A 23,350-nucleotide genomic window follows, 5' to 3' on the forward strand; every position below is an offset into this window, starting at 1 on the left:
TCCTGAGCCCCCAGCAGGATGAAGATCCTCACCAAACAGCTTTTGAAAAAGAGCTGAAAGCAGGTAGCAAACAAGCAGGTTTTCAAAGTGTCTCCTTAATGCAAGCATCCTTAGGAGCTGTTTCAAGGCAAACATACGTATATTTAGTCATCCAAAACTTTATATGAGCTTTTGTTCAACTCGTCTAAACTTTGACAGCGGGGAAAAAAAAACTGTGAAAGGCCTTTTTCCTGGCGCGGTTGCTGTTTGCCGAGTTGGGTTTGCGTGTTTGCAAGCAGATCTTAGTCTTCAGCTGAAACTTGTTCCAGAAAAGACAACTGTCTTGGGGGAAGGGAGCCTGGGCTCAGCACAGGATTTAGCAGCCTCGGTTTGCTGGTCCCAGAGCCGATAAAGCTCCTGCTTCACATCTTTTTAACATTCCCTTTTTCAAAGCACAGTGGAAACATCAAATCTCACCGCAACCCTGTGCGTTGCATTGGCCTTCGTCGCAGGCGGAGAAAACAGCGGCTACATAGTATTGCTCGAGGTTAAGAGACGGAGGTGGCTGAGCCAGGATTAGATTTTGGGGCTGCTTCCCAGGCAAATGGTTCATTAAACCTTCCCGCTTTCTGGGAGAAGGGGTTGGGGAGGAAAAGGAAATTCCCACCTGGAGCAAAAGCAGGATTTGGTTCAGGATGATGGAAATAATATTACAAAAATCATTTCAAGGACTGGACGAGAAGGTGATAGTGAGTATTAGCTATTAGGTATCAGCTGGAAGCCACGTGAAGTATTACAATGAAGCTAAGATATTTACTCATTCGTTTGTAAATAAAAAGATATTGCCCTTCCCACACGCAAGACAATGCTCCTTCCCTTTGCTTTCCTGCTGAAAAAGCTGATCTAACGAGTATTTAGCAAAAATGCTTAATCTGCCCTAACAAAGCATGGTGTAAGTATCAAGAGAACAAATATCAAGGCTTTAACAAGAAGTGTCAATATTGACACTGTTCTGTGTTGAGGGATATTGGTAGGTTGTTTTTATTATAGTAAGCAACTTGTCAGAGGAAAACTCAGACGGAGCTTTGCAAGTGCCGATAAAACCTGCAGGTGCTATTGAAATTGAGCTCTTGTTCGTGTGTGCTTTGAATATAATTTCCAGTTTCAGAAGTCAGCTTTATGACTTTCTCATAGCCCTCCTGCCTTTCAGTCTCTCCCACGATGCGGATTAAACATTCTTCCCAAAAAAGAGTTATTGAAGGATTGAGCACCTCTTCAACTTGCAAAGAGATCTTCCCAGACTGAGGAGTTTGCTCTATACCATAAAAATTACCCATCGCTGAGTCCAGGGGTCAGTATCAGGAGCAGGATGGACACATCACCCCTAGCTTGTGCAGAAACCATGGTTTCTCCTGCTACCTTCTTGCAGTTCCACTTCTGCTCTGTCCCAGGTCATCTGCACTCCTTAGATGACACCTGTTGGCAGCAGAAGGTTGATTCCCTACAGCAGATCACTCTACATTCGATAGCTTGAATGCAATCTCTTATCTCAAGCGCCATCTCTGAAGTGCTTTCTGTGAACTGCAAAATTGGAGGTGAATCCTGCCACCAGGTAACAGCTTGGAGACTTGGCAACTTGAGGAGTTGCGGGCTGTGGAAAGGCAGGGTAGGCCCAGCTTCCTCCTCACTTGGGGCAAATCGTTTAATCTTGGCATGTTGGATCTTCAGTTGGAAGCAGTATTCACTTCTCTGGCTGGATGTTGTGAGGGTACTTGCATCAGTAGTGGATGGGTGTTCAGGTATGGAAACGATGAAGCTATAGAAAGTATTGGGGGCCTGAAGCTGGTGCCTGGCCCAGACTGGGTGTTTTCTCTGTTGGCTCTGAGCCACTCACTGCTCAGTGTCTTATGAAGACTGAATTGCATTGCTTTGTAGAGACCTTTCAGAAGTGGCTGGTTTGCCATGTTGAGTGGGAATCACAGGCTGGGTTGCATTTAGGCCGTCCAGACATGGCCCTGACTGCCTTAACCTCAATGTTAAAGGATGCATGGCCTTTGGAGAAGATAGAGTCATGAAAATACTGCAAAATTTTCCAGCCAGAAACTTTGTTCTGCACTTTGCAAAGGTCTGGCTATTCTGGGAGCGCAGCACTTTCATTTCACCATCCTGTGGGACCCATTCATGTTTTCTACCCAGTTGTCAACACATTTTATGGGGATACCTACATTTTCCATGATTGCAATCCATCAAAATAATGGCCAGGTCTGGCTTTGCCTTCGGTTGGGTAATCCCAAAGAGAGATGGCTGCAGGGCACCTCAGCATTTACATAATCACAAGCTTCATGGTACCTTTTCTGGGGGTCTGCTTCTGTGTTGTGTGTTTGTTTTCTTCTTCTTCTCATTTTAAACTAATCCTAAAAATGTTGCAAAGTAAAACATTTCCAAATGAAGAGAGTATTTCTAAGGCTTAGGACAAAACAGGTGACCTGCAGATATCAGTGTTCCCTTACTTGGCTCTGTTTTTAATGGATGTGTCTGTAATGGTGTTTCAGTTCTGTGCCGCGGGGGCCATGTGGGAATTATTTCACTTGGGGCATTAGGAACTCCTCAGTCCTTTGGTACAAGGCTCGAATGGGGAAAAGAGTCACAGGATATTGATACTCCTTGTTTTGTGGTGGCCAAACGTCTGTTTGGGGTGGACAGAGTTTTTCAGGAAACAGAGTTGGGTTTTGCTGGTGGTCTTGTTTGGGTGGAGAGGCAGCGTGAGCTTGGCATTTATTGTATGGAGACTTAGCCGAATAAGCCTGAACTGGGATCTAAGTGAGGAATAGTCCCTCCTGTGCAGGATGAATATTATCTATTCTCAGTTATATCCTGCCAATGTAAGAAACCATTTATTTTTAGATGCTCTTTCCTGAAATAGTGGTGGAGAGGGAGAGTAACTCTTGTGTGACATCCCAGCAAGCAGCAAGTAGCACCTTGGGAGGCTATCTTTCCTAAACAGGGTTTCTGTGGCTAGAAAGTACTGGATATGTGTTGTACATCCCCCCGTTTGGATTCTGTGGTTGAAGCACTGGCCGGAGGAGATCTTGTGGGGGTCTCAGCTGAGCTCTTGACTTCCCCGTGAGCTCCTGTTGTGAGCCTAGGCAAACCTGACCTTTTTGTTCCCCACCTCACACCAGCAGAGGAGAATAACCCTCCACGCCGTGCTGAAGCTCACAACGATGAGCTGCTTAGCTTCCAGGGAGGCAAATGTATGCATCACCTAAAGAATAGCCATGTGGAGATGTGTCTCCTGGGATCTGTTTCTGATTTTGCTTGAACGTACTACTTGGGGTTTGCATTTTGCTTCAGGACCAGGCCATGGGGAGGCTGAGACAAGGGAATGCATTTACTACAATGCCAACTGGGAGTTGGAGAAGACCAACCAGAGCGGTGTGGAGCGCTGCGAGGGGGAGAAGGACAAGCGGCTCCACTGCTACGCCTCCTGGAGAAACAACTCGGGCTCCATCGAGCTGGTGAAGAAAGGCTGCTGGTTAGATGACTTCAACTGTTATGACAGGTAATAGCCTAACTGTTTTTTCTGAATACAGGTTTAATTGTTCCTCTTAAGTGCAAAGGCTCATGATTTTTGCATCGAGGAAAAGAAAGCAAGTCCAAGTCAATTGGCCCATTCATCCCCTGTAATTACTTCTGTTGCTAATGCAGTGCTCAGAATTGTCACTTATCTGTCTCGACTTTCTAAATAAAAGCTGCAAAAGGCGCTTTTAGGAATTTTTTTTGTTGTTGTGGGGTTTTTTTCCTTAGCAAAGCTTTGATAATTCTGGCATGCGTTGAGAAACGTGTCCTGTACCATCAAATGAAGAGCAATATGTTCTTCCAAGAGCATTTGGCGATACAAAGGAAAACTTGGAATCATTCGGAGCTCTCTAGAAAAGCACAGATATCTGGGGGTGTTTAGAGGTTGAGATATTCTGGCGCTTGTGATGTTGCAAAAAGTTTGGCTGAGTTAAGAGACGGGCCAGGAGAGGGGCAGCAAAAGCAATAGGCGTGTTTGTGTGTCGCTGCCCATAGTGAGCTGAAAAGGAGCGAGGTTATGCAGTACGAAGGCTCCAGCCTCATTTAATAGCTGGGAAAATAAGCTAGTCTTTTCTCATTTCCCTTGGTGCAATTCTACAGAAGGGAAAAGAATTACAGCTAAAGAAAACAGCCCTCTGAAGTTTCGGTTTAAAAGGATAATGTTCAGTAGCTCTAGACTCAGTTTCTGTTAAAGAAAACCAAACCCCAATGACCAGCCAACCAACCCAAACCCGACCCTTTCAATAGGGATTAACAGAACATAGAATTCAAGGATTTTTCTTGATCTAACACCAATGTAAGTTGATCTCACCTTTGTGCAATTCCCAGCTGCGCATCTTTGTAGCTTCTCATTCCAAAAGTTTTAGGACATCGGGTCTGAAGTTGTGGGGCTTAAGCTGGGACTAGATTTGTCCCATGGCTGGAGAGTTTTCTCCCTTCGGCGCTGTATGCTGTCCCTGCTTTTGTGCCGATTCTCTTCACTTATCCTGACTGTGAGTCGTTCCTCATCTTCATTCTATTATTAGCGCCGGGGTTACTTTCCCACCACACCTATTCCCTTGCCAGTTGCATAGCCAAGCTCTATATATAGTTAAATTTTTATTCTTTCCCGATAAATCAATCCTCCTTGGCCCATTAGTCATCTTAATGCCGATCCTTCTGAGAACAGAAGGTCACTCTAGTTTCCTACTTCCAAGCAGAAGTGTTTACTGTAAACAGATTTCTCCTTTCAGTGCCTGCTCTTGTATACAGTGACACTTGTATTGTCACTGAGTGTCTCTGTGCAGGGATGTAGTGGTTCTTAAACTTTGTCATAATGTGTTGCTCTGTTACAACAGTAAAAAGTTTCCAGGGCTTCTCACACGCCTTTTTGCAGCCCTGGGGTTGAGCATCCATTATCCTGCAGCCTGATTCTTCAAAGCCGCAGTTCCAGGGCAAAGCTAAAAGATCTTCTGAGAATTAACAAACAGTACAAGTGTTGAAAGCAACATTTGAAATAAAGGTTAGCTTTAATTAAATAAAGGTTGTTTAAATGGAGTCTTTTTTTCCACCCCCCCCTTCCCTTGAGTGCCTTCAGCAGTCTTTCATGAAGGTAGTGTTGCATCCAAAGATGGCAAAAATGGCTAAAAAGATGATTTTTTGATCGGTGGTGCTGTGCTGATGCCCTTTCTGTCTCTGTCTTCAGCACCTTTGGATGCTGAGCTCCTGGGTGCAGCCTTGGGAGATGCACCTGTACCTGTATCTGCATGTGTCCCCTGCATGCAGGGAATGGTGAAAATTTCAGAAGTGCAAGGGTTGGGATGCTGAGGGCGATGGCTCCTTACTCTGTTCTTTATCTTAAGGAAACAAGAACGTGGCATATGTACATTTAAGGCTATAGGAAAAAGGTAGTGTTTAAAAATCAACTCGTGTGCTCTTCCTGTATTTACACAGCCCCACCGGAGAGGTCGTGGTCACGTTCCCTTGAAGAGCACGTGAACCGCTACGAAACGTGCCCTTGCTGCCATAGAAAAATGTGTCATTCTCTCCCACTGTCTCATTTGTAATATTTGCTAAGTATAACATGTCATATGTACCTGGATGGCTGCCCTGCGCGCACACCAACTCAAAGACAGGGATAATGAATTGCAGATGTGGAGCAGGCTGTTTTCGCTCATTAGCTTGATTTCTTAACCAACAGATTTAGCAAAGGATGTGTTTTCTATTGAAGACTCCAATACCGATGCTGTTAAATCCAAACAGCTTGTTATCTGATTTCACGAAAAAGCATCTGGAAACATTGCTTAACTTGTTGAAACATCTTTGTTCATTTGAATAAGTCAAATAGCTGCTTTTTTTTTTTTTCTTTGAAGTTTGAAAAAATAAAAGCCTGCAAAACAAACCAAGTGCTTCCCAGCTGAGACCTTGCAGGAGACGTTTCGGCTATAGCCGCTGTTTTTTTCCCCCAAAAGGAATAAAGCACCAAAAACTACCCTGTGTTATGATTGAAGAGAGCCTTTTCCGTTCTTCTTTGGGCAGTATGTCAGTGATACCACAGAAAGGGAGGCTTGGCATGGGTTCATAAATGAGTAATAATGTCAAACACATATGATTGTTTTGCTACTTCCTCCGAGTGGTCAAAGGAAGGAAGTTATGCATATAATTTAGCTGGGCTTCAGGAAATAGTTTGATACAGTTCTCTGCGGAGAGCAGCTCTGCAACCCGACTAGCTAAAAGCAGAGGGTATCATAGCTAAAGGTGGCAGGGAAGGGAAGCAGACATTGAAGGAAGAGAAAAACGACTGCTAGAGCACGGCAAAAATCACTGCACATCTCTTTGGCATTGATCTGTGGGAGAGGGAGGATGTGTGGAAGTGGAGTTGGTGTGATCCGTAGAAGTCCCCTAACGCGTTGCACAGTGTGGAAGGAAACCTCAGTGCTGAGAAGGCTGTAGCGCTACCTGGATAACAGGCAGATACGAAAAATGAGAGCTGCAACCTGATTTTCATAAAGGCTTTTGTGCAGGAATAAGTTTTTTAAAGGAGAAGGAGATGGCACATGAAAATTAAAGTTTAAAAAAAAAACCTCAAAACCCGCAGCCTCCCCCCTGCCTGTGTCAGGACTGTTGTTGCTGCTGCTGTCTGGTGCCTTTCTAGTGCGTGTAGTGATGCTTAAGGCTGGGAGAGCAGTCTGAGCTCAGCCCTGGTCATACGTGCTTTATGGCACAGTCTTTAATTGCATGATCAAATGCTCCTCTCCCCTGACAGCATACATACGGGCTGCGGGAAAAACACTGTTCAAGGAATGAGGCATCTCTCCATCGTTTTTCTGCTTCTCATTCAGTTAGCGGCGGCGACTGTTATTTATTACTCGCCATCTAATGCCTTTGGTACATATGGAAGCATTTGTTTCCTTTACGGTCTTTTCAAGGGTCTTTGCTATCCACTGGGGTATTTGAGTGCCAAGTTGTTTTCTGTAAGTGGAGACTGCCGATCTGTACAGCGCAACAGCAGGAGAAGGCGTGTGGAGAAGACAACTGGGGGCAGGTCGGCTCCCAAAGCTGAAGCAGGAGTTGGCTGATGTTGTTTTTTCTCTTCCCTTCGTTGCTGTGTCCGTCGCTCCCTGACGCAGGCAGGAGTGTGTAGCCACAGAAGAAAACCCTCAAGTGTTTTTCTGCTGCTGCGAGGGCAACTATTGCAATGAGAAGTTTACCCATTTGCCTGAAGTCACCGGCCCAGAAGGTGAGTGACTGGGTGGATGGGGAGTTGGGGTCTCTTCCTCTTGATCCAGTTTGTGATGACTTTGACTTGTTGCATGTTGAGCTAAAAAATACATCCGACAGGACATGAAGTACCATTTTGGTTACAAAGTCCAGAAATCCTCTGCTGGGATTCTTCAAGAATAGATTTTTTTATGCTGTTTCACTCTGTCGTAGAGTGTGTTTTACCAACACCTCATACACCATCAGTAAGGATTAAATTTTCTTCATGGTGGATGTTCACAGAGGGCTCTTACAAAATAAAGTCCCACACAAGGGGAAGAGGGCGGTGTGATTTATACACTATGGATCAATTCAAACTCTTAAAAGGTATTTGACACCTTCTACACTAATTTTCATAGGTCATAGGTCTCCAAATGTCTTCAGCATCAAGGATTTTTGCATTTGATTGTTTTTTTCTTGGTCTGGGGTTTGAAGGGGAGTGGGTATGTGTGTCAGCTTTCAGAGTTTGTGGATATACTTCAAGGATGAAAAGGAGTAGCAGGTCCTTCTTCAGAGGCTAATAGAAAAATGGTGATTCTCTTAGCTGTAGGCTTGCTAAAGCATCATTCAATAAAAATTATTAAAGCAGGTGGATCTTATCCTTAGGATGGTTTATTTTGCTATCAAGTACCTGCATTTACTGAGATGTTCCAGTAGACCATTATCAGATTTTCATGGGCTTTCCTGTTAGGTTTTTAATTGTTTACATGAGTTTTATTATCTCCTGTTATTAATGTACCCGTAGCAACCTAGTAGCAAATATTCTTTCTCTCACAGTTTTTTGTTTAATTTGGCAAGTCTTGCTATTTTTTCCTTCCCTGTCTCCAACATAGCAACATGGCTCCATTTAGTATTCCCATTGTTTGTGTCTCAACTGCACTGATGTAATTTGGAACAAGAACTACTGTGGGAATAGTGCATTTGATTGTGGCTCCGGCAGCATTTTACTAAAAACTGACATCTTGTCAATCACTGTAAAAGGCAAAGCAACGCTGCGAGGGATTTTGCGCTTGCTTAATACATTTGGAAGAGTTAAAAGGAGGAAATTTTCTGCTTTTATGTACTCCAGCAAGAAATACCCATCTTAAATAAAGGTCAGATGGAGGCTCAGCTTGCAAAGTGTGGTTTGGACCATTGTAACTCCATTAGTAATAGCCATATGGAAAAGAGTAAACCGCGGAGCTGTATGAATAGTGTTGGATGTGACGGGACATGCCACTAGGCATTGTCAGCTTTGGAGTAGAAGGAAGGATGGGGTTTGGTTGCATCTGGCCGTGTAGCTGGCAGTGCTGAAGGGTCCTTTCCCTTGTTTACCCTGTTCTTTTCTCGCAGTCATATACGAGCCGCCGCCACCAACGCCCTCCCTGCTCAACATCCTGGTGTACTCGCTGCTCCCCATCGCTGTCCTCTCCATGGCCATCCTCTTGGCCTTCTGGATGTACCGTCACCGCAAGCCTCCCTACGGGCACGTCGACATTAATGAGGTGAGGGAGAAACCGTGGGCTCTTCCAAGTTGCTCCCCTGTATTTGGGCCTTGAAAAAGGCCCGGAGGCTGCTCAGTATAAGTTCACATCCACTTTTGCTTCGCTCTTTTCGGGTGGCCTAACTTTTCTTCTCTATCTTTTTGAAGTTGGTGGTACAATTGCCCTCTGTGGCAGTGTTAGCATCCCCTGTGAGGCTCATGAGTTTAAGATGGGGTTATCACAATGTCCAAACTTCCTAAGGGATGGAGTTACACAGCCCTGCTTGGTGGCTTCCCTTCCCCCCAAACACTCAAACCCCTCCCCTGATTTCAGCCAACTTTGCAGAGGAGCAGAGATCATAGAGATGATAAAGTTCCTACCTGTGGGGTGCGAGGAGATGCTTTCCCTGTTGAAGCTCAGTTTTTATGAGCCATCAGAGAATGCAAGCAAGAGGTCATCCTCATGGCCCACAGCCATCGGGAACTGGTCCTTGCTGGCTCTGCTGCGCCCCGAGCCTTCTGGTTTCTTCTGAAGGGCTGAGCAGGTACCTCTCCCTTCCTCCTCTGCCCATTGCAGCCCATACTGTGAACATTTCCCATCTGAAAGCAGCTAGGACAGAGCTCCGACCCCACGCGTCCTGTGGGGTTGCGTTGTTCTCCTGGACAAATGCCGAGTTTAAACAGATACGATCTTTATGATGCTGACAGACCTGTTTACTGCCCATTGGTAGGGTTATGTGAAACACGTCTAACGAAGTGCAAAGCAGTGGGAGGTTTTAGGTGTAGTTGGCTGTTGGGTCACAAAGATCAAAAAGTTCCTGCTTTTGGCAGGAGGTAGCCTTGAGGTCATCAGTGTTTTACAGCCCAAAATAGCTCTTGCTTTGAAAACATAGGAGAATTCAGGTTTTGCCTGAGGATGGCAGGCAGCGGTTTCACACACAAAGTGACACTTGGAAGCATAGATTGTTATATATGTTCTATACGAATAGCCTGCAAAGCAAGACAGGGAATTTTGGGCTGCTCTTGCTGCAAACAGTACATCTAAATAATTTGTATGGGATACAAATGAGGGTTGGACTAGATGATCTCCAGAGGTCCCTTCCAACCCTAACAATTCTGTGAATTCTGTGAATTCTGTGAAAATGTCACTTCTTTATGCCTCTTTCCCCTCACGCAGCCGGTCCATCCCTCCCCTCCCTTTGTTTTGCAGTCCAGCTTCAGCTCGTGACAGTGTTTTTCTCTCGTGCAGGACCCCGGCCCGCCACCCCCTTCTCCTCTGGTTGGCCTAAAGCCTCTGCAGCTTTTGGAGATCAAGGCGAGGGGACGCTTTGGCTGCGTGTGGAAGGCTCAGCTGATGAATGACTATGTAGCAGTGAAAATCTTCCCTATTCAGGTGAGAAGGGCATTGCATTAGGTTCTCACTTGTTGGGCTTCCTCACCAATGCTGAGATGCTCTAAGTGCTTATGGAGGTGTTTTTAAGACCATAACAAAGATGCATTTGGACTCTTCTGCTGGGGAAAAAAAGTTCAAGGACCCTCCTTCCCTTCCTACACTTTTCTCTGTGTTATCCCATTACCAAATGCTTCCTGCAGTAGTAGTTATTGCAAGAAGGGCAAAAACAAGCACATTTTGAAATCTACAGGGTATTTTAAGTTAGGTGCAAATGTCCGTGTTGTTAAAGTCCAGCGAAGCAGCGTGCAGCTGCGATGCCCAAAGTGCACACAAAGGACCAAAGCCCTGGCTTTGTGTGTCCTGCCTGGGTGGATTGTAAATCCAGACCCGAACCTAGCAAAGAGTTTGCAGCTTACAAAGGCTCAGCCCAGGCGCTGTGAAACCTAATTGCACTGCAGCGTTTCTGTCAGCTCGCATCTTCTGCTCTAGGAAACCTTTGAACACTCCTGACTTGACTCTCTAGGAATTGCAGATGGAAAGAGTAGAGCAATCAAAAGTCAAATGAAAGAAGAATGACTGAAAGATCTTTGTGCTCCTCTGCTATCTCCTTCTTCGTTAATTTTTCGCCCCGTATTTGTTGTCATAGCGTTGCTAAAGGAGATTTGCACATCTTCTGTCCAAGCCAGCTGTGACCTACTAGTAAATATTCAATAGAGCCTAGATTAGATTTTGCAATCATAACATTTACAGCTACAATGCAGATCTGGACACAGTGTGCACAGGCTTTATTCTTGCAAGCATCCTTAGGAAATCTTGATAAATCTTATTTCTCAGTGAGGTTGGGTTTGGATTCCTCCCCCCTCCCCACACAGGTCCTTTAGGAATAGCTGAGGGTAATTTTGGCGAAGGGAGACTGAGAACAGCAACTTCCAGTCTTTCTCCAGCATCTACCCTTTAAGAAAAAAGCCTCATTTTGAAGGGATACATCACATCCGAACACTGGAGGATGATAGTAAGAGGAACGTGAGCAGCTCTGACTGAGCTGAAGGAGCTGTTTGCTTTAAAGGGAAGCGTGATCTTTGATGGTGCATTTCTCCCTGCTTTAGGATAAGCAATCTTGGCAGAGCGAGAGGGAGATTTTCAATACTCCTGGCATGAAGCATGAAAACCTTTTGCAATTTATCGCAGCAGAGAAAAGAGGGACAAACCTAGAGACAGAGCTCTGGCTGATCACAGCTTTCCACGACAAGGTAATGTATCGTTGCACGTACATTTTGGGAAGACAGCGAGGCGATGGTTGTGAAGCAGCAGGATTTGGTGTCTAATGTTCTCCCAGGAGCTCCCCTGTCATCTATCCAGGCTGTCCCTTGTGAGCCGTGGCTCAGTGGTAGTGGAGAGCTGCTCTTGCTCCCCTCGTTCAGTGGCTCTTCCTGTAGCTTTCAAGGCTTTCCTACACAAAGGATTAATAAAGGTGGGACCTGGGGAGAGAGAGAGGCACAAAAGGCCACAGCTCACGTATGTGGTGGTCACCATCTCTTAACGTGCATAGATGTAGACGTAGGAGCCGGGGGTCACAGACCGTCACAGTCCCAGCTCACCCCTTGCAGATGGGCTCCGTGTTTGCTTTTGAAGCTCAGGGCATATCTCCCTTTTCATGGATTGCTTTAGTTATCAAACATGACTAACACTTAGAACAAAACAAACACGCACAAATCCGGGGTTGAGCCAGCAGCGTTATCCCTCTGTTTAATCCAAGGTCTACTGAGTCAATCATTGCCACAACCAGCTGATACAATACATCACCTTCTTGCATGGAAGGTTTTCCCCTTTCTTAGGTTAGATGAATTGCTCTGTTTTGAGATGATTTTGTACCTTCCTTATCTCCCTCTCCTTCCCTGCCAGATTAGTAGACTCCTTTTTGGACATCCAGATACTTTCTGTGCTTTCAATGGCTGAGGACTCACGAACGCTTCTAGGTTTTATTTCTTCTTTTTTGCTCTCACTAGTGATTCTTTTCTCCCCTGTTAAATCAAGGTTCAGATTTCTCAAGCGCTCATTAAAACCATTTTCTAAACTGATGAGTTGGCACATCTGTCACATAGCAGGGTCTGCGATTAAGAACATGCGATGTCCTGTTTCGTAGGGCTCTCTGACGGATTACCTGAAGGGCAATATTATCAGCTGGAATGAGCTCTGCCATGTCGCAGAAACAATGGCCCGTGGCTTGTCCTACCTTCATGAAGATGTCCCTTGGTGCAAAGGTGAAGGACACAAACCTGCTATAGCACACAGGTACGGCCTCTTTCGTTGATGCCATTGAAGTGCTGTGTTCAAATGTTCACAACCTCTTTGAAATGATGCTGCTGAATGGAGGAGGAGGAGGTTGTGCTTTTGGGAAGTAGATGCCTTTTAACCCAACAAGTCCTATGCTAAGACGAGATTTTTTTTTTCATCTACATATGAAATGGCAAAGGGCAAGTAAGTGTCTTGTCTGTGAAACAGTCGGTATGGGTGGCAAATGTCTGAAGGGTAGGTGCTTCCCTTGTCCATCAACTCTTCTCTTGGCATGTAGTAGGAAGGGAAATCTGGTTGCTGCAGAACTGCTCTTTGAAGGGACTATGCTTGATAAATCACATTATAATCCGTGTATTTCTATGACCATACCAAGATTTGGACCCTATTTTTCTCCTTAGTGTTTTAGACTGATAACTCCACTGCGTGTTTTCCCACAGAGCTTTTGATCATTAGGTAAGAAGTGGAGAAACTGTAGAAATGCAGAAAATGGCTGCTATTTATTCTTCACAGTGGTTTTATAGTGCCCGTATCATGGCAGGATGCTTGTGAGAGACACCAGAGGAGACACCAGGCTGCCTCTTGAGACCTCTTGGCACCTGCTTCAACCCTGCTGTGTGGCAGCACAGTGGGGACAGTAAAAATCCAGAAAGAAGTGGGTTAAACCATCCTGATTAGACCAATACTTGTTTTAGCCCTTCTCCGCAGTCCCACATTGCTTGCCCTGGACTAAAGCATCTCTACTGAGCGGTTCGCTAGTGGCACAGCAGGACGGGGGGGGGTTTCCAGAAGGGATTTACGTGGGCTACACGCCATAATCCGCGGCCATACTCCCCCGCCACCCACCACATTTCATCTAGGAGGGACTTAAACCCCACGTCCAGCTGCAGCAATTTGTACCCCATCTAGCGGGGCTGTCTTCATGTATGGCAAGATAATCCCTGGGTTTGCAAGGGTTGTCCCTGCCCCCAAAACAACCCCCCTCCTCAAACGTGAAGGTTCCTGAGAGCTGAGGGCTGTTGAAAGAGCCTGCAGCTGCCTTTGTGCTGCTCCTGGAGCTGACCCCTGTGTCCCTGACATTTGTCCCTGTGGAATAAAGGCAGTGGTTTATACATGAAAATTCCTGAGGGTGGGGAACAGAGGAAGGCTATAGAAAGGCTTTAAAGCAACAGATCGTGCTCATTAGTGTCCCCATCCATTTAGCAAATGATAAAAGATGGAGAATGCACCATTTGTGTGAATTTAGCACATACCTACGGAAGAAGGATCTCAGGACACAGGATTTCCCTGGGATTACCCCACTCCTTTTCGTTTTATTTTTGTTTTAAAAGAAAACACCAAATACATTTTAAATGGGGGGGGGGGGGAGTATTTTTGAATGGCTTCACACACCGCATGTGAAGGTGGGACCCTCCCAGTCAGCGCTGGGCAGGGGTTCAGCTAACTCCTTACTGGCCCCCGGCACTACAAGGAGGATTAAGGTTATGGGATCGCTTGTTGGTGCGAAAGTGCCCCCGCGTGGAAGCTGAAAATAAAATCTCCGGTGTCTGAATGCAGTTAACGCACCCATCGTTCATAGTCCGCTCGCTCTCTTGTTGCCTAGTTTGAAGCATGACACGGAAAAAGAGATTTTCTTCTTTTCAGGCTACTTTCCTTTATCAGTGGCCATTTTAGGATGGTCTAATGCATGTGGTGTTAGTGGGAAGTCTGCTTAGCACGGCTTGGGTCAGGTCTTTCTCCCTGTCCTGGATATGTTTGCATTGCAGCTCACACTTGTCAATTCAAGGAGGTTTGTGGAAGGAAGGGAAGCGTGGAAAAATGGGGAAATATATGGAAATAGGGGGAAAAAAGGAAGGGCAAAGGGAAATCCCTGCATCACCTATCAAGATGTAGCAGTTAACTGTTGCATGCCCGAAGGGCAGTGCGGGTGAACAACAGCAGCCCATACAATCATACAAAAGCCCATACAATAATACTGGTTTACATCTCACTTCACGTTGGAAACATATTGTTCAGGACTGTCTAATAATTTCTGTGTGGTCCTCACTGAGCCACTGTTTTGCAGAAATCTCGTGCACAATCTGTACCGTTCTGGAGGGCATAATCCCTTAATACTGACCGAGCAAAGGAGTTTATCTGTGTCATTAGATGATGGCTGTTTTCTAAGCCTGTGGGGAAACTGCTATAGCGTGGAAGCAGTCAGTCTCTAAGATGACAGGTATTAGGTAAATGGTGTTTTTCTGTTTAACAGAGGGCTACAGATGTTTTGCAGGTTCTGCAAAACTATGCTGTGTCCCTAGAAACCCCATGTGTCCCCCTGAGGTGATGGAGGCTGGTTTCTGCTGGGGTTCCCTGGCTGTATGATGCGCTCCAACTTCATCCCCATTTCCCCATCTTAATCCTCCAGCCAGCAATGCCCATCACGCTGTGTTTAGCTTAGAAAGGAAAAATCCTTTCTTCTGTTTCTTTGAAGCTCAGAATCAGGGGCTGGGTGGTACAGAATGATTTTTGCTTGCGGTGCTTTGAGCTGGTGCTCTGGCATCCGAGGCCGCAGAGAGCAGTCCTTCTCTATGGTCCAGCAGTTTCTCTCTTCCCAGAGAATTTTGACAGGTCTCTCTAGTGTGGAACAATTGTATCTGCCCTCATTAATTATTTTGTGCAGGCCTGCAATGTCCTGCAATCAGCAGGGTCACCGAGTGAATTGATGATAGGGAAATTATAATGCTGAGCATACAGGACAATTGCCATCTGCTGTCTAAGGTCTGTAATTTAATTACATTGCCAAACATTCCTTTTCAGATGAAAATGCGGGAAGCCCAGGGAACAGGGCTCCACTGGTTAGGCATCTCGACCCTCCTCCGCCCTGCTTTCCAGCCCCTGCCGATTTACCTGAGCTGCCCTAAAATGATCCCTCTGTGGCACAAGACTGACCCAAATGTCCCCTTAATGCCACCTTCAAGCACAGACCCACCATCTCTACTTCAAATGCTCACTCCCGCCCATCAGCTGCCTGGTCCAATCCCGACAACTCGCCTGAGTGTGGGCTCACCCCCTCCCATGGTTACTTTCCAACCCTCCGAATTCTCCAGGGAAGATCAGTCCAGCAATTAAAATATAAATCACAGAACGGTTAGAGTTTGAAGGGACCTTAAAGACCATCTAGTTCCTACCCCCCTGCCGTGGGCTGAGACACCTCCCACCAGACGAGGTTGCTCAAAGCCCCATCCAGCCTGGCCTTGAACACCTCCAGGGATGGGGCATCCATAGCTTCCCTGGGCAACCTGTTCCAGTGTCTCACCACCCTCACAGCAAAGAATTTCTTCCTAATACCTAATCTAAGCCTACCCTCTTTCAGTTTAGAACCATTACCCCTCATCCTATTGCTACACTCCCTGACAGAGTCCCTCCCCGTCTTTCCTGTAGCCCCCTTTAGGTACTGGAACGGGCTACAAGGTCTCCCCAGAGCCTTCTCTTCTCCAGGCTGAACAACCACCACTCTCTCAGCTTGCCTTCATAGCAGAGGTGCTCCAGCCCTCTCATCATCTTTGTGGCCCTCTTCTGGGCCCGCTCCAACAGGTCCGTGTCCTTCTCCTGTTGGGGGTCCCAGAGCTGGACGCAGTACTCTAGGTGGGGTCCCACCAGAGCAGAGTAGAGAGGCAGAATTACCTCCCTCGCCCTGCTGGCCACACTTCTTTTGATGCAGCCTGGGATACTGTTGGCTTTCTGGGCTGTGAGCGCACATTGCCGGCTCACGTTGAGCTTCTTATCCGCCAACAGCCCCAAGTCCTTCTCCTCAGGGCTGCTCTCAATCCATTCTCCGCCCAGCCTGTATTTGTGCATGGGATTGCCCCAACCCACGTGCAAGACCTTGCACTTGGCCTTGTTGAACTTCATGAAGTTGGCATGGGCCCACCTCTCAAGCCTGTCCAGGTCCCTTTGGATGGCATCCCTTCCCTCCAGCATGTCGACTGCTCTACATAGCTTGGCGTCATCAGCAAGCTCAATGAGGGTGCCCTCCATCCCAAAATCCATGTCGCTGACAAAGATGTTATAAATGTAATAGAAAACTATGGCAAAAGTCTGTTGAAGTGTGTAGTCAGGGTGAACAGAATCCCACTGGCATCTGCTAATTTCCAGAAAGATCTAATTTTATAGATAGGAGCAAACATCCTTACCAGAATAGAGAGTAAATTCACCCTCTTAAACTGTCTTGCGTTTGTTGTTGGGAGTGAGAAATGTAAGAAGTGCCCAGAGGTGGGGGTCTATAGCTGGTACTCAAGAGCATGGAATGGTACGTTATATTCCCTGCTCTAATTAAAGCACCCCCTTCATATCACTCCTTGCTTTTATTTTGAGGTTAATTCACTGTAAAGTTTGGCTGCCTCTGTGCAAGGCAGCACAGGGCTGCTTGGTTGTGTTTTAGGGACACAGGCAGCGGGGAGCAGCCGAATTAGGCAGCGCTGGCTGTTCTGGGCAGCCGTGGAAGGAAGGAGGGAGCTGATTTACTGGGGGCTGCTGAGCCAGTAGACTTACAACGTGTTACAATTTGATTTAGACACGTGGCATAATAACCCCTTCCCAAACTTGCTTCTTGGCTTGTCCGTAGGGACTTCAAGAGTAAAAATGTCTTGCTGAAGAACGACTTGACGGCAGTGCTCGCCGATTTCGGACTCGCTGTACGGTTTGAACCTGGAAAACCTCCAGGGGACACTCATGGACAGGTAATCATTATCTTTAACAATAACATTTTGAAAAAGTTGGGCTTGCCATAGCTCCTCGGGAGTGGGGGGATAGTTTGTATAGATGCATTTAATTCTCTTCAAGATATGTATTTTCCATAAAAGCTGGTGCTCAGACATAAATTTCCAGGAGCTGCTTTGATCTGGGTGAGCGGGGAGAGTGCTCGGAGTCTCCCGACGGCTGTGCAGGTGGGGTGCCCCGGCCCCGGGGGCAGGCGGCTCCTTCCTTCAGACATGGGACTTGCTGACTCTTCATTGTCTCCGTATTAAGTATTACTACTCCTAAAATTATTCATTTCTTTTTAAGAACTCGGCCAGGCTGGCTGCTTGGGTGACCTTTAGCAACGGCAGATCTTGCGAGCTGGCTGAGCGCTGCGTAAACAATTTACTAACGTTTTTACGAGTTCCTAATTTTCTGCCTCTGCGTTGCGGTGAGCGGCACCTCATTCTGCTCTCGTCTTGGGGCACGTGCCATCCCCTCCGTGTGCCTCCGGGGTTTTTTGAATGCCTGTCTCCAGTGCAAACTCCCTTTTTACCTTTATCCCAGAAGGAGTGAACACTTTCCTGGGTTAGCCCCTGTGGCTTTCCTCATTTTGCCCTCTTTTTTTTTAGACTTTTCCATTTTTTTTCTATGCCTTTTCACATCCTGGCTTCCCCCTGTCCCCACCACCTCAGGTAACAGCAAGAAGAGATGAGAATTTCCTAAAGGAAAATATTAAAAGCATTTCAATCCCCATGTTACGAAGGTGCTTTTTTCCTTGCTCTCCTCTCCGCTCTCCGACGTTATGGGCTGTAATTCTGCCACATGTATTACCACAACTATATGAAGAGCTCAGTGTGGCTCCACCTGGACTAAACACAACAAGGTAGACACTATAATGAGGACTGAATTCCCTCAAAGCAAAAAGGGATCTTTTCCAAACCAGATCATGGCAACCCAGAGCCGGGTAGACTTTGCGGGGTTCATGCTTTACTACTCCTGCGGATGCAGGAGACTTGCTTTATCCAGGGCTGTCAAACCAACACCTTTTCCTACCATTTTAGGATATATCAATTTCACTCTTCTCTTTTTTCTTTAAATATATATATATATTTAATTTTTTTTTTTTAGTGAAAGGGGATTGAACTTTCGATGACTGTGCTGACCAAGTCTGACTTGACCTCAGGGTGTTTTGTGTGCCTCCAGAGACAGCATTTTCTCATGCAGCGTGTGCTGCTGGAGCAAGAGGCGGTGGGACGCAGGGAAGGCAGGATTTCATCCGTACTCACCGTGCCGCGCTGCATTTAAATTACACCTGTAGCGTACACTGAATGAGTATCACACACATAGCCGTGCGCTGTGGCATTTTCCTTCAGGTAGCCCATCTAGACTCGAGTGATCTTAATAAGAATTGGTGTCAGAAAAAAACAGCCCTTTTTTCTTTGTTTTCCGAGTGAGGTGCAACTTGAGCAGAAGTAGCCTTCAGGCTAATGAAACCAGCTGTCACTCATCTCCAACCAGCGGAGGCTGACGGGCCCAACTGGAATGTAACTTGAGTTGTTTCTTTCTCTGTAGGTGGGAACAAGGAGGTATATGGCTCCCGAAGTGTTAGAGGGAGCAATCAACTTCCAACGAGACGCCTTCCTGAGAATAGACATGTATGCAATGGGACTGGTGTTGTGGGAGCTAGTCTCCAGATGTAGAGCAGTTGATGGTAAGACTAAAGATCGGCTTTTCCCGGGGGAGGGCTCTGTTTCAGTGTGGTTTAATGCTCCAGAGAATGGGCCTGGCTTTGTTTAAAAAATAATAATAATCAATGGCGGTTTTTTACTAAGTAGCTAACCTGTTTTTCACTTGCTTGTTTGTTAACATAAGCTGTCGTTCTCTGCAGGTAATAAGCTTTGTAGTGTTCAAGTGTTAAAGTGCTTTTAACTGCGCCGGTTACATTGCAAATTGGCTGAGGACACCGAGGGAGGAGGAGGAGAGGATTCCTCCATCAGTGGTGGGTGTCCTTTAGTCCTGAGCCTGCTCTGTGCTGCTTTCTGTGGTTTGGGTTGGAAGGGACCTTTAACGGCCATCTAGTCCACCCCCCCTGCAATGAGCAGCGACATCTTCAACCAGATCAGGTTGCTCAGAGCCCCGTCCAACCTGACTTTGAATGTTTCCAGGGATGGGGCATCTCCCACCTCTCTGGGCAACCTGGGCCAGTGTTTCACAACCCTCATTGTAAAAAATTTCTTCCTTAAATCTAGTCTAAATCTACCGTCTTTTAGTTTAAAGCCATTAGCCCTTGTCCTGCTGCAACAGGCGCTGCTAAAAGAAGTGAAGCACCTCGGTGAAACAGCAGGAACACAGGGCTGGAGGGATCTTTTTGGGTCAGCAAGCCCATTTCCCTGCTATCAGAAGTCATTAGGTATTAATCTTTGACTTTTGCTGATGTAGTCCTCTTTCAGCAGCGGGCTGAGTTTATTGTTCCATTTACAGCTCTGGAGGATCTCACTTTCCTCTGGGTGATCTAAAAGAATGAACTTTCATGGTGTCCTCTTTCTCAGAGTTTTAATCCTAAAACGATGCTGCAAAGTGGGGCATGATTTCTGTCCAAATAGCACATCTGCTCTTTGGTGACACCCTTGCCATTTGCAGGATCTTGCCCCCGGTTGGGGAAGCAATCATGTCGTTGTCGTAGCTCTAAGGCTGCTTGCTCCAACTTCTTTCTTCTTGTGTAGGTAGGGGTGCTCTGGACTGAATATTAAGTTCATAAATTAATGTACCTCACCTGGACTTCAAATGTTTTTGTTAGTGTTACAGTAGGACCGCGGAGCTTGATTATAATTAGGATGTCTGCATAGGTGTGTGGTAAGAGAATGTCTTTTCTTCAAAAATCTCCTATATAACCAGATAAAATGCCAGAGGAGCAAGGAGGTGGGAGCACAGTGAGGGGAAACAGTGATACCCAGATCACTCATGTAGGAATAACCCTTCTCTGTGAGGTCCCCCCAGATATCCACTTGGATTTTTGCCTGTCGTGTTTGTGATTTCCTCCCAACTCTTTTCAGGCAGCAGCTGGCTGAGATACTCCAGGTGCCATACACAGCACCGTTAAATCAGAGGGAAGGGTTCCTTTGGTATGATGGGGGGTTACGCTGAACCTCATCTGTGCTTCTAGCTCAGAAGTGATGTTGTGTAAACAGCACATTTGGCTTGGGGATCACCAGTGCAGCTCTTCATAGCCTTGATTCCTCTTGGAGGAAGAGGAAAGGAAGGCCGTAAGCATTACTGTGCTCTCTGTTGGAACGAGTGTTTCAGTTTGGCTTAGTGACTGGCATGGTGTCAACAAGAATAATGATAAGCTGCTTTAGTGATATCATTTTTTTAGATTACCTAAGCATCGTGTTGTTGGTGTCACAGTTCATGACCAGCTAAAGTGGTCAGCTCTTTTATTTTAGTCTGGAAAGGGCTTCTTGAAATAGCTCTGCTCTTGAAAGAGGTCACTTTTTGCTACCGAGAAACTGTAAGTGATGCCGTGGAGCACCCTGAAAAAGCGTATCAGTTAAGCTGGGCTGCCGTTTGTGAGAGTATCTCCACATTGCCAAAGGCCAAATGACGTTTCAATAAGCAGAAGTTATTGCTGCCGTCCAGGGTCTGCACTGATACTCATAACAGTTGTCTTATTCTCGTGGCCCAGGGCAGTTCACAGCCATAACTGGGACAACTAACGCGTTCAGAAATCATTTTGCACTTAGGAACTGGTACTTGGGACAAGTGCATCTGGCTCCAGCGTGTCAGGGCTGACTCAAACTGATGAACAAGCCAGATCACAAAGCAAGAAGTTACAAGCATCGTATATGCTTGACCTTGCTAGTCAGTGCTGAAAATGAAATTATGCTCATGCTGAAACCTCTCTTTAGGTTATTGTGTGTTGAATTGCTATGTTAAAATGTGAGGAGGATGGGCTGATTTGCTCTTTCTGTTAAAATAAATCATGGACTACCCGGCAAGCCTCCTCAAGGAGAGTGGTGGGATCAGGAGGCCCGGCTGAGGGTTCAGATTCGTAACTCGACGAGGTGGAAAATGCGTGGCCAGACAAGCAGCAGGGACAGCAAAGTCCATTGTGTGAAGGGATGTAAATCACATTTGTCTGCAGTGACATGTGAACTTCAGGCTTTGCTGCGGTGGGTTGAGGTTGCTCTGGAGCCGCAGCTCACTCATGCACGGGATGGACGTGGCTCTGTGGAGGACATTTCTGTACTAACCCAGTTCTCCATGTGCACCTTAGGTCCAGTGGATGAATACATGCTGCCTTTCGAAGAAGAAATAGGTCAGCACCCATCCCTCGAGGACCTGCAAGAAGTGGTGGTTCACAAGAAGATGCGCCCGGTGTTCAAGGATCACTGGCTAAAACACCCCGTACGTCCCTCCCGGTTAACAGTGGAAAACGTTTTCCTGTGTGATGGGAACGAGAGATGCGGTTAGGCATCGCTCATTAGCTTCAAAGGGAAGCCAACCAGTCCAACCCGGTGCACGGACCCCAGTGTTAGAGAGAGTCAGCGCTGGGGAATGAGGGTTTGCTCAACGCCTTCATGCTCCCCTTTCCAGTTGTCCCTTGTATTTAGAGAGAAAACCAGCTGGTTAGAGTCAACCAGTGCCAAACGTGGAGTGTGTGGTGGTTTAGTGGGACTCATTTAATGTGATGAAAGAATGGAAAATGAAGTCCCTTTCATTAAGAAAAAGAAAATGATCCATACCATCGGAGACGCGTTCCTCACAAGCTAGATAGCGTGCAAGACTTGAGCAGTTTTTTGAGGAGAAATTAATTAGATGTGAAGGCACGCAGACAATGAAGTAAAATGCAGCGTGGGTTTCCCAGAGGTAGATCATTTCAGGCTCGCCTTTTTAATAAAAGAGGCGATTTTTTTTTCAGACTGGGAAACTAAGCAGATGATATCTCACAGGGCTTCAGTAAGAAGCTAAATACCTCTATTTTGACCAAACTGCCACGGTTGTGCCTAGACTCAGGTGTAGTAACTCATTACCTAGAAGTCACGGAGTACTGTGGGCTGTAGATAAAGATGAGTGTTCCAGTTGCTGGGTGTGCAGGGCTCAAATAAGAGCTGTGTTCTTTCAGCAGTGTTGAATTCGGTTATTTTGGGGGCATCTACAGAAGTGATTTCAAATAAAGCAGCGGTTTCGTAGTAAGTGATGCAGTGCTGCCAGCTCTCACAGTTTTATCATGGGGATCGTAATACTTGATATCTTGTCTTTTAAAGCATAAACTGCTGAATCTCATGGTGTACTTTGATATTAAAAAAAGGGCTTTTGACGCTATGAAAAAAAGCTGGATGAAACCAAACCCTACAGCCTTAGAAAGCAGAAGCTTACAAAAAAACTGAAAACACATATTGAAAGTAATTTTTAAGGCTAAACTCATGATAATTTGCATGCCGTGGAAAGAATAGTCTTAGTTTTTCTTTACAACTGTGTTAAGTGGACCTCCCCATCTACTGCAAGGACGGTACCCGGACTTCAGCAGACGTTGTTGCTGAAGGTGCTTTCTCCCCCTTGTTGTCCACAGGGCTTGGCGCAGCTCTGCGTGACCATCGAAGAGTGCTGGGACCACGATGCGGAGGCTCGGCTCTCGGCGGGCTGTGTCGAGGAGCGCATTGCGCAGATCCGCAAATCCGTAAACGGCACTACCTCGGACTGCCTCGTCTCCATCGTGACATCCGTCACCAACGTGGACTTGCCGCCCAAAGAGTCTAGTATCTAAGTCCTGGTTCACTTTTGTCTTTCCAGACTCAGTGGATTTAAAAAAAAAAGAAAGAAAAAAAGTTTAAAAAAAAACCCCACACAGAAAAAAAAAAAAAACAAACACAAAAATCCAACAAACACATGAATGCAGCTGCTATTTTATCTTGACTTTTTATTATTATTGTTATTATTATTATTATTATTTTTTTGGATTGGATCAATTTTACCAGCACATTGCTCTACTGTATTAAAAAATGGACATTTCAGCAAGCATTCAGGTGCCGACTAATGAATGCAGAAAAGGTGCAGGTACCTCAGAACCTCAACAAACTCACTTCAGTTGTTTTTGTTTTATTCAGTTTTCTGGGTTTCTCTTTATCGGTCTGTCTTCTGAGCGGAGCATCTGTGACATAAAGGAAAACCACCCACCATCTTAGAAA

The 23,350-nt window shown here is 46.1% G+C and overlaps 1 protein-coding gene across 1 annotated transcript in view; it reads left to right on the forward strand.

Moving 5' to 3' along the window:
- ACVR2B (activin A receptor, type IIB) overlaps nucleotides 1–22,997 on the forward strand; it is a 99,248-nt gene extending 76,251 nt beyond the window's left edge. Inside the window, exons 2-11 of the mRNA XM_009887772.1 lie at nucleotides 3,334–3,541; nucleotides 7,167–7,276; nucleotides 8,629–8,780; nucleotides 10,008–10,151; nucleotides 11,258–11,401; nucleotides 12,295–12,443; nucleotides 17,050–17,164; nucleotides 18,738–18,876; nucleotides 21,439–21,569; nucleotides 22,735–22,997. Of these exons, the coding sequence (XP_009886074.1) occupies nucleotides 3,334–3,541; nucleotides 7,167–7,276; nucleotides 8,629–8,780; nucleotides 10,008–10,151; nucleotides 11,258–11,401; nucleotides 12,295–12,443; nucleotides 17,050–17,164; nucleotides 18,738–18,876; nucleotides 21,439–21,569; nucleotides 22,735–22,929 (1,487 nt within the window). The 3' untranslated portion in view covers nucleotides 22,930–22,997. The remainder of the gene's footprint in view (nucleotides 1–3,333; nucleotides 3,542–7,166; nucleotides 7,277–8,628; nucleotides 8,781–10,007; nucleotides 10,152–11,257; nucleotides 11,402–12,294; nucleotides 12,444–17,049; nucleotides 17,165–18,737; nucleotides 18,877–21,438; nucleotides 21,570–22,734) is intronic.
- Nucleotides 22,998–23,350: the final 353 nt, after the last annotated feature.

This window comes from Charadrius vociferus, unplaced genomic scaffold (assembly GCF_000708025.1).
Source record: "Charadrius vociferus isolate BGI_N301 unplaced genomic scaffold, ASM70802v2 scaffold566, whole genome shotgun sequence".
In the NCBI taxonomy this organism is placed as follows: Eukaryota; Metazoa; Chordata; class Aves; order Charadriiformes; family Charadriidae; genus Charadrius; species Charadrius vociferus.